The sequence below is a fragment of the Conger conger genome, chromosome 3 (assembly GCF_963514075.1).
Source record: "Conger conger chromosome 3, fConCon1.1, whole genome shotgun sequence".
NCBI classification, from domain to species: Eukaryota; Metazoa; Chordata; class Actinopteri; order Anguilliformes; family Congridae; genus Conger; species Conger conger.
Window position 1 is genome coordinate 132,286 of NC_083762.1, and position 10,215 is coordinate 142,500.

The window sequence follows — 10,215 nt, forward strand, 5'->3', positions numbered from 1 at the left end:
GTGTGTGTGTGTGTGACTGTGCATGTGACTGTGTGTGTGTGTGTGTGTGTGTGAGTGTGTGTGTGTGTGAGTGTGTGTGTGTGTGTGTGTGTGTGTGTGTGTGTGTGAGTTGTGTGTGAGTGTGTGTGTGTGTGTGTGAGTTGTGTGTGTGTGTGTGTGAGTGTGTGTGTGTGTGTGAGTGTGTGTGTGTGTGAGTTGTGTGTGTGTGTATGTATCTTCTTATTCCTCTTTTCAGCCCCAGGTATAAAATACATAATTGTGTCATTATCATTATTTATCACACCATATAATATGATTTGATATAAATGCTCCCCCTGGTGGTGATGACACTGTATGACACTGATTAGTTCTGCCTGCTATGGAGGAGAGGCTTTAACCTTTTGGATAATTTGGATGTCATTTTCCTAATGAGCATCCTGACATGTAATGACCAGGGCTGCATGTCCCAAAGCCTTCTTAACACTACCTCGTTCGTAGGTTATATCTTAAGCTGTATCAACGTTTCAGCGTGCTTTCCGAAACGTTCTTAGCTAAGTATACCTTCTGTGCGTCGTACTTTCGTAAGGTTGGTCTGGACCACTCTAAGCTAAACCTTAGTGATGTTGTCAGCTCACTCCGCTAGTGGCCACCACTGTTACCGACTGCAAGACTCTCAAATCAGCTGTTGCTCTTTTACATCTTAATCTGTTAAGTAATATGTACACTAATAATTCTACAGTTGTAGCTGGCTGATAATAATAATACTAAAATCTGTTATTCTTTTACATGAAGCAAAGAAAAGGTATATTAATCTGTTCAAAAAAATGGCAGTGTCGACATTTTTCTCTTCAAACTCTCTTCAAACTGTATAAACTGAAGAAGTTTTTCAAGATTTAACTTCACTTTAATTACTAATATTTAGTTGCGCAACCATTGTTTTTGATAACTGCTGTGCATCTGTGTTGCATCGAGTCAACCAATTTATGGCACCTAGAAACAGGTATTTCAGCCCAGGATGAACAAACTACATTCCACAGTTCCTGTGAATCTTTGTGTTTTGCTTCAGAAACTGCATTTTTAATTTCACTTCACAGTCAGGGGATTGAGCTGGCCACTCCATTACCTCAATCCTTTTTGTCTGGAACCAAGATGTTGCTCGCTTACTTGTCTGTTTGCGGTCGTTGGGCATACGGCAACATAATCTCTTCAAGTATTTTGACATATTCAAACTGAGCCATGATCCCTGGAACCCAACACCGTAGTATGAAAAACCAGAATGTCACACCATTTGTCTTTGGGCCAATCGATGTGTTCCATGGCAAATTTTTGCCGATTCTGCACATGCCCTTTTTTCAGCAATGGGGCTTTACGGGGGCTTCTTGCTGATAGCTTAGCTTCGATCAAACGTCTTCTCACTATAACAGCACTTACAGGTAATTGTAGATCATCTTTGGTCTTTCTGGAGCTGATGAATGGCTGAATCTTTGCCATTCTGGCTATTCTTCGATCCATTTTAACAGTAGTTGCTTGTTTTCTTCCATTTGTTTTGGGTTTTTGTTGCCATTTTAAAGCATCTGAGATCATTTTAGCCCATAATATGCTGCACTTCTTTATACGTTTTTCCCTTTCCAATCAACTTTTTAATCAAATGACGTTTTTCCTCCAAACAATGTTTGGAACAGCCCATTTTACTAAGAGATTATGACAGGTCTCTCAGCCTGGGAATGACAGCATGCTGGGTTTTAAACAGACAGTTAGGGTAAGGGCCCTTTAATGAGAATGTATGTTTGGGGCTTTGAGCTCAGAACCTTTTGGCAGGGTGTACAGGATGTGGGTTTCTGTACCACTCCATAACTGCCCCACACATTCACCATGATGACCACTCTATAACATGACGTCCAAAAGTCCATAGCAGAACACATAATGAAATAGAGAACTGCATGAAGTAAACAATGTTTTTATTTTTATTTATGTTTTTTTCTGAAGAGTCTCATCCTAAATAAGGACCATTGCTCAATACTGAATTGTAATGAATCACATCAATACTGAGACTCGTTTTCTGCGGGGCTAAAACAGCGGTTCCTCCGGGGATTTAAACAGTAGAACAGGGGAAGATTGATATTTGGGAGAATCTGAGTTTCACAAAATTCTACAGTAGTATCAACTAAAGGTTTGCACATTACAAGCCACTTCTTGTTAGAAATATAAAACTTCATATTTTTCAACAATATTCTACTGTGCTGCATTAAGTTAAATCTATACACTGTACATACATATATATTTTTGAAAAACAGATTTCACAGTTTAAAGACTTTATTTAAAGTATAAACCATTTTAAAACACTTTACATAAATTACTTTTTTCTGTGACTATAATTTGCTGAACAGCAAATTAAAATGAATATAAAAAACCTAATAAACAATTCTTACATATTTTACAAAAGGAACAAAAACCTGACCACCAATGATCAACTTCCTGAAAAATAACTGGTGACGCCTTCATGATTGTCATAGTGTACTAAGAAAAACAACAATAAATAAACTGAATAAAATAAAAATAAATAGCATTTGATTCTTGACTCGGTGTGAGTGTTTAATCTCCACATTACACATACAGTGCTCTGGTGAAAACCTCACAATTCTACCAGGACTGGAACTAAACTACTGAATCTAAAACACACCTGAACTTCAGTGTCTGACACAAAGTAGTTTCAATACCCAGTTTTAAAGAAAACAATGTTTGACATTATTTACCGCAAATATAGGTGTGGTTATGTTTTTTCTTTAACTGTTTAAAAATGACGGTTATTGTTAAAGGAACTGAGAGTGGTTTGGCGGCGGACAGGAGGCCTGAGATGGCGGATTGTTTGTTTATTAGCATCGTTAGCTTATCGTTAGCGCATCCTTAGCGGATCGTGAGTGTATCATTAGCGCATCTTTAGCGTATCGGTAGTCGCTCCCCCAGAATGACCCCGCTCTGTGTCAGCCCATCCTGGGCCCGCACCCTTACACCACTCTTACCTCACACCCAAAAAAAATGGGCGAAAATATTTGCTCTTTTTTAAAAAGGGGATTCCTCTTTTTTAACCTTTAGCAGGTCAACATTGCTCCGTGCTTTTACAAGTCCGTGGTCGAAGAGAAAGGTTGTGTTTTTTTTTTTGTTTAGTTTTTTTGCCTGTGGCAGTTATAATCTGAAGTGGTTTGTGTTTGTCCCTGCAGTACTCGGTGAGTAACCCCGTATGTCCTGACCCCCCAGTGGAAGGAGCAGGAGGGAGAGGGCTGTGCAGACAGCCAGTCAGTAGGGGGCGCTGTGGCCTGTTACCTCTTCCCCATCTCATTCTGTCGGAGGAACTGGATGTTGTTGCTGCTGTCTGCCAGTTGGGGGTACTCCTCCACGGGCAGGACGTAGTACCCGTCGTACCCCTGAACCCGTCCCGTGGAGAGGAGCTGCTGACGCTCGCCCTCGGTCCACATGCGGCCGCCCTCCCTCCCGTCCTGGGCCTGCTGCCTCTCCCAGGCCCAGGCGCCCCCCAGGGCCCGCTGCCGGGCCTGCTCCAGCAGACGCTGCCGCTCCAGGTCCAGCACGTCCGGCGCCAGGCCGTAGCGCACGCTGAGGGAGAGCGGTCCGGTCCGGATCTCCACCAGCGCCCCGTGCCGGGAGCGGCCGCTGACCGTGACGTTCAGGCCGCCCTGCAGCGCCCGCCGGCCGTTAGCGTTAGCGAGCCCCAGAGCGGCGAGGTCAGCGTCCGGCGCTCCCACCTTCACGAAGAAGTGGCAGTCACGGCCCTGGAGCGTGTGCTGTGTGCCCTGCACGTACAGAGCGCCGTTCAGCAGCCCCGCCACCCTGCGGCTGTCCTCACTCGCCACACTCAACACGCCCGTCAGGACACGCCCCTCCCGCAGAGCCAGCATCACGCCCCGGCCAATCAGAGGGCTCCCTGAGCCGAACCAGTGCCCCGGCCGGCCCCGCCCCCGCTGCTCCTTGCTGAGCTGACGCCCCTCCAGCGCCATGAAGGCCCGACTGTGCCGCTCCACGGCCTGCTGGACCCCCGTCAGCAGCTGCAGGGGGAAAACGTTATAAACAGTTTATTTTTATATTATTACATTTTATGAAATAGTTTCCACACCTACCTCAGGTTTTTCCACATTATGAGGGACCTGTCTGGAGAGTCTCCCCATGGCCGCACAGTTATCTGTACATTCACACACACCTGTACGCTCACACACTCACCTGTGTGTTTACACTCACCTGTAGACTCTCCCACACTCACCTGTACACTCACACACTCACCTGGTCGTTCTCACACTCCTGAGTGGCTAGCAGCTCATATGGTGGCTCCACAAAGTACAAGGTGTGTTTGGGGAAACCAGGTATGATGTTGCTGAGCTGGAACCCGAACATCACCAACCAGCTCTTCACATCTGTAGAAAAAACACACAACAGGGCTTTTTACCATAATAGACCAAACCAGTCTGTACTATACCACAGTACCATACCAAAACACACTATAAAATACTACAAACCATACTGTATTATTATACCATGGGAAAACACACCATACCAGAGCACACGCTTCCACACCAAACCACACGCTTCCACACCAAACCACACACTTCCACACCAAACCACACGCTTCCACACCAAACCACACACTTCCACACCAAACCACACGCTTCCACACCAAACCACACGCTTCCACACCAAACCACACGCTTCCACACCAAACCACACACTTCCACACCAAACCACACACTTCCACACCAAACCACACACTTCCACACCAAACCACACGCTTCCACACCAAACCACACACTTCCACACCAAACCACACACTTCCACACCAAACCACACGCTTCCACACCAAACCACACGCTTCCACACCAAACCACACACTTCCACACCAAACCACACACTTCCACACCAAACCACACGCTTCCACACCAAACCACACACTTCCACACCAAACCACACACTTCCACACCAAACCACACGCTTCCACACCAAACCACACACTTCCACACCAAACCACACACTTCCACACCAAACCACACACTTCCACACCAAACCACACACTTCCACACCACACCACACGCTTCCACACCAAACCACACACTTCCACACCAAACCACACACTTCCACACCAAACCACACGCTTCCACACCAAACCACACACTTCCACACCAAACCACACACTTCCACACCAAACCACACGCTTCCACACCAAACCACACACTTCCACACCAAACCACACACTTCCACACCAAACCACACACTTCCACACCAAACCACACACTTCCACACCAAACCACACACTTCCACACCACACACTTCCACACCAAACCACATGCTTCCACACCAAACCACACACTTCCACACCAAACCACACACTTCCACACCACACACTTCCACACCAAACCACACACTTCCACACCAAACCACACGCTTCCACACCAAACCACACACTTCCACACCACACACTTCCACACCAAACCACACGCTTCCACACCAAACCACACACTTCCACACCAAACCACACACTTCCACACCAAACCACACACTTCCACACCACACACTTCCACACCAAACCACACGCTTCCACACCAAACCACACACTTCCACACCAAACCACACACTTCCACACCACACCACACGCTTCCACACCAAACCACACACTTCCACACCAAACCACACACTTCCACACCAAACCACACGCTTCCACACCAAACCACACACTTCCACACCAAACCACACACTTCCACACCAAACCACACACTTCCACACCACACACTTCCACACCAAACCACACACTTCCACACCAAACCACACACTTCCACACCAAACCACACGCTTCCACACCAAACCACACACTTCCACACCAAACCACACACTTCCACACCAAACCACACACTTCCACACCAAACCACACGCTTCCACACCAAACCACACGCTTCCACACCAAACCACACACTTCCACACCAAACCACACACTTCCACACCAAACCACATGCTTCCACACCAAACCACACGCTTCCACACCAAACCACACACTTCCACACCACACACTTCCACACCACACTGCTTCTCTCATAGAAGCATCAGTGTTGCACACTGGTGAGGAGATGACAGGTTTGAATGTGGAATTGAGTCACAAGTGAGATGTGATGTCAGTCAGTCTTCAGTAGATACCCAGCCACATAAAGAGATGTAATAACATAGAAATTAAATTCTGTAAAGATCTAAAGTACGGCTGATGGAAGCTGATGAGCAGGTAATGCATTTGGAAGACTACTCAAATTAAATTCACTATGGTTCTAAATACAATTAGGGTTAACCTTTGAAATTGCCTGGACTGCTTTTTCTGCAGTAAGCAGATTTGGCTTTGAGGAGCCCTGTGAGACTTCATAGCATACGGGTGTGTGAGTGAGTGAGTGTGAGTGTGTGTGTGTGTGTGTGTGTGTGTGTGTGAGTGTTTGTGTGTGTGTGTGTGTGTGTGTGTGTGTGCGCGTGTGTTCGTGAAGGGCCAGACTGGTCAAAGCTGACAGGAAGGTGACAGTGATATAAATAACTGAACATTACAACAGTGGTATGCAGAAGACTTAATACATATAATAAATACCTAATAAAGTGGTCACTGAGTGTATAACTATACTCTAATGTCTAATCTAATGTTGAATATCTCCCCATACCTGTGACATAGTTCTTTAAGTCCAGCATTTCGCTGAGCGGGTTGTTGTTCTTGAACATGTAGAGGTTGAAGGGCGCTGGGTTCTTGCCGATCTTGTGCCAGAGTGTGTAGTCGGGCGTGGTCCATCGTCCTGCCAGCACGTCGTAGTCGCGCTGGGTGAAGTGCACCAGCTTGGTGAGCGGGTCGTACAGCCCCCCGTGGAACCCCAGCACCAGCTGGAAGTCGGGGTTGGAGTCGTGGAACACCTCGCCGTACGCCGTGTACTGCAGCTGCTTGATCATCTGGCCGTTGCTGCTGAAGGCGGCGAGCGGAGTGCCCGTGTTGTCGGAGGCGATGTAGAACTCCTCTCCGCTGCTCACCTCCATGGCGAACAGGTGGCCCTGCAGGTCGTAGTACAGTGTGCTGATGGCCGAGCTGGAGTGGTTGAAGACGTGCGTGATGCGGACGGGGTTGTTGAGGTCGGAGTAGAAGAACTGCAGGTGCTGGCCCAGGCTGGTCCTGCTGGACACGCGCCGGCCCAGCCCGTCGTAGCGGTACTGCACGCTCCAGCCCCCCGGCCCGCGGTTGTACGCCCGCGCCAGCAGCCCCCTGGAGTTGTAGTGGAAGACGTCGGTGCCTCGCTGGCTCAGGAAGCCGTCCTCGTCCAGCCGGTACTGCACATCGCCCAACCGCGTGATGCGGTCACGGAGGTCATAGCGTAGCGGTAAGAGCCGGGCGCTGTTCCCCGGGTTCAGCAGGTGCAGGTTCCCATTCAGGTCGTAGTTGTACCGCCAGGTGGACCAGTCGTTGACCTTGACGCCCGTGAGCTGGCCGTCGCCGTCGTACTCGTAGCGGTACTGTGTGGTGTTGGCGTACGGACCGATCTTCAGCTCACGCTTGACGACCCGCCCCATGCTGTCGTACTGCACCGTCATCCAGTACATGAGCGAGCGGAAGATCTCGTACTGCACCTCCTTGATGCGCCCGTGTGTGTCAAAGTGTTTGCTGAGCGTCATGACGGCAGTGGTGATGATCTGGTTGATGTCGTAGTAGATGACGCCAAACTTGCCGAAGTGCTCCACCTTGCCGGAGATCTCGTCGTAGCGGTAGAGGTCGACGGGCAGCGGCGTCTCGCTGATGACGGGCTTGACGCTGGCGATGCGGAAGCTGTTGTCGTGGTAGGTATAGTCAAAGCGCGCGTTCACCATGCCCTCCTCGGAGAAGCGGTACATCTGCTTGTCCACCAGGGGGCCCGTCTTGCGGTAGCGGAGGGTGCAGGAGAAGCTGCCGCTCTGCAGGTTGACCATCTTCAGGACGCCAGTGTTGTCGTCGTAGCCGAAGGTGACAGCCGTGCTGTCGTACAGGACCTCGGACAGCTTGGACAGCTTGCCGTAGCGGTACAGCACGCGGCGGCCCGTGCCCAGCAGGTGCACGGCCAGCGGCCGGCCCTCCTGGCTGAAGTCGTGGATGACGGAGGCGTTGCTCTCGGGGGGGCTGTAGGTGTTGCGGATGTAGCCCACGGACAGGTGAGTGGACATGGTGTGCCGGGCCACGCTGGGCATGGTAACCGCGGTAACCCGCCCGGAGCCGTCAAACTCAAAGATGTACTGCCTCTGAGTCTGTAGGAGCAGCACCATGGACTGCAAACAACATCATCTTCATCATTAATACGATACACTATCTTCATCACCATCAATACTCCTCATATTGAGCATCATCACCACCTGTGATCAATAATCCATCATTATGATTATCAATAATACTCCATGACCTCATCATATTCATTTATAACACTTCATCATGATCATCGTCATCATTATGGCTGAGTCCTTCTCTTTACCTGTCCTTATCTCATGCATACCTGAGTCAGGTGTGAGGGACGTGACTCACCTTGTCCAGGTAGCTGTAGCTCCACACCTTCCCGTCCACAAAGGAGCGGGAGGCGATGCGGCCGAGGGGGTCGAACTCTGTGCGCTCACTCATGCTGCCGCGCTGCAGCCCCACCAGCTGCCCCGTGGGCGAGTACGACACGTTCACCACCGCCAGGCTGCTGCTGGGCAGCCACACGGCCGGACGCCCCGCTGCGTCGTACATGATGCGCAGCAGGAACTTGCGGTGGTCATCGTAGATCTTCTCCGTGCGTGTGTTCCTGTCGAAGTCGATGGACAGAAGGTTCCTCCCGTGGGCCTGCAGAGATCAGAGGAGGGGCGGACCTCAGGCGAGCTCTGTGCTGGAGAGCGCTGCTTCCGCAGTGATGGAAACCAAGCCTCACTTGCCAAAGCGTCAAATCAATTCTATTCAAGTAATTATTTGAACATTCTCATTGCAAACTGAATGTATCAAATCAGTCAACTGCAATAACATCAGTGGTTGCAAAAACAGGTAAAAATATGATATATCATGTTGGCCAATCAGAGAAATGGGAAAAAGCACCAAGTAAATAAAGCAGCTCTAATCCAGACACATAGCTGAGGTAGAGTAAAACAGGAAGTGACATTATCTACGTAAGAGCTGGCACACAAGGTGGAGACACTCTACAGGAAGTGACATTATCTACGTAAGAGCTGGCACACAAGGTGGAGACACTCTACAGGAAGTGCCTGTGGCCCTGCTCACCCTCAGCTTCCTGCCGAAGACGGTGATCTTGCCCTTGGTCAGCTCCTTGCGCAGACGCCACTCGATTGAGTTGAGGCCGTTGTCCGTGGGCAGGGAGATGTTCCGCCGGCCGATGGTGGGGCTGACTGACCCGGCCAGGATGTGGGGCTCCGTGTGGAAGCTGATGCCCATCCCGTTGGCGTACTCCACCCTCAGAGTGCCGTTGTTGCACAGCTGGTAGCTGTTCCGCACCTGGTCTGCAGGGCAAATCCTCTACTCAACACCAAGAACCACCACTCAACACAAAGAACCTCTACTCAACACAAAGAACCTCCACTCAATACCAAGAACCTCCACTCAACACCAAGAACCTCCACTCAACACCAAGAACCTCCACTCAACACAAAGAACCTCCACTCAACACCAAGAACCTCCACTCAACACAAAGAACCTCCACTCAACACCAAGAACCTCCACTCGACACAAAGAACCTCCACTCAACACCAAGAACCTCCACTCAACACAAAGAACCTCCACTCAACACCAAGAACCTCCACTCAACACCAAGAACCTCCACTCAACACCAAGAACCTCCACTCAACACCAAGAACCTCCACTCGACACAAAGAACCTCCACTCAACACCAAGAACCTCCACTCAACACCAAGAACCTCCACTCAACACAAAGAACCTCCACTCAACACCAAGAACCTCCACTCAACACAAAGAACCTCCACTCAACACCAAGAACCTCCACTCGACACAAAGAACCTCCACTCAACACCAAGAACCTCCACTCAACACAAAGAACCTCCACTCAACACAAAGAACCTCCACTCAACACAAAGAACCTCCACTCAACACAAAGAACCTCCACTCAACACCAAGAACCTCCACTCAACTGCTTTACCTCCTTAAGCCTGGTGAGCAATGGACCTGCTCATTTAAAAGCATTATATGAAATGAATGCAGATCTA

General features: G+C 49.4%; 1 protein-coding gene across 1 annotated transcript in view; it reads right to left on the minus strand.

The window, feature by feature from the left end:
* Positions 1-1,920: 1,920 nt before the first annotated feature.
* LOC133123897 (teneurin-2-like) overlaps positions 1,921-10,215 on the minus strand; it is a 171,703-nt gene continuing 163,408 nt past the window's right edge. Inside the window, exons 25-29 of the mRNA XM_061234602.1 lie at positions 9,260-9,495; positions 8,534-8,830; positions 6,666-8,283; positions 4,270-4,400; positions 1,921-4,037 (exon numbers count right to left, since the gene is read on the minus strand). Coding sequence (XP_061090586.1) covers positions 3,297-4,037; positions 4,270-4,400; positions 6,666-8,283; positions 8,534-8,830; positions 9,260-9,495 — 3,023 coding nt within the window. The 3' untranslated portion in view covers positions 1,921-3,296. The remainder of the gene's footprint in view (positions 4,038-4,269; positions 4,401-6,665; positions 8,284-8,533; positions 8,831-9,259; positions 9,496-10,215) is intronic.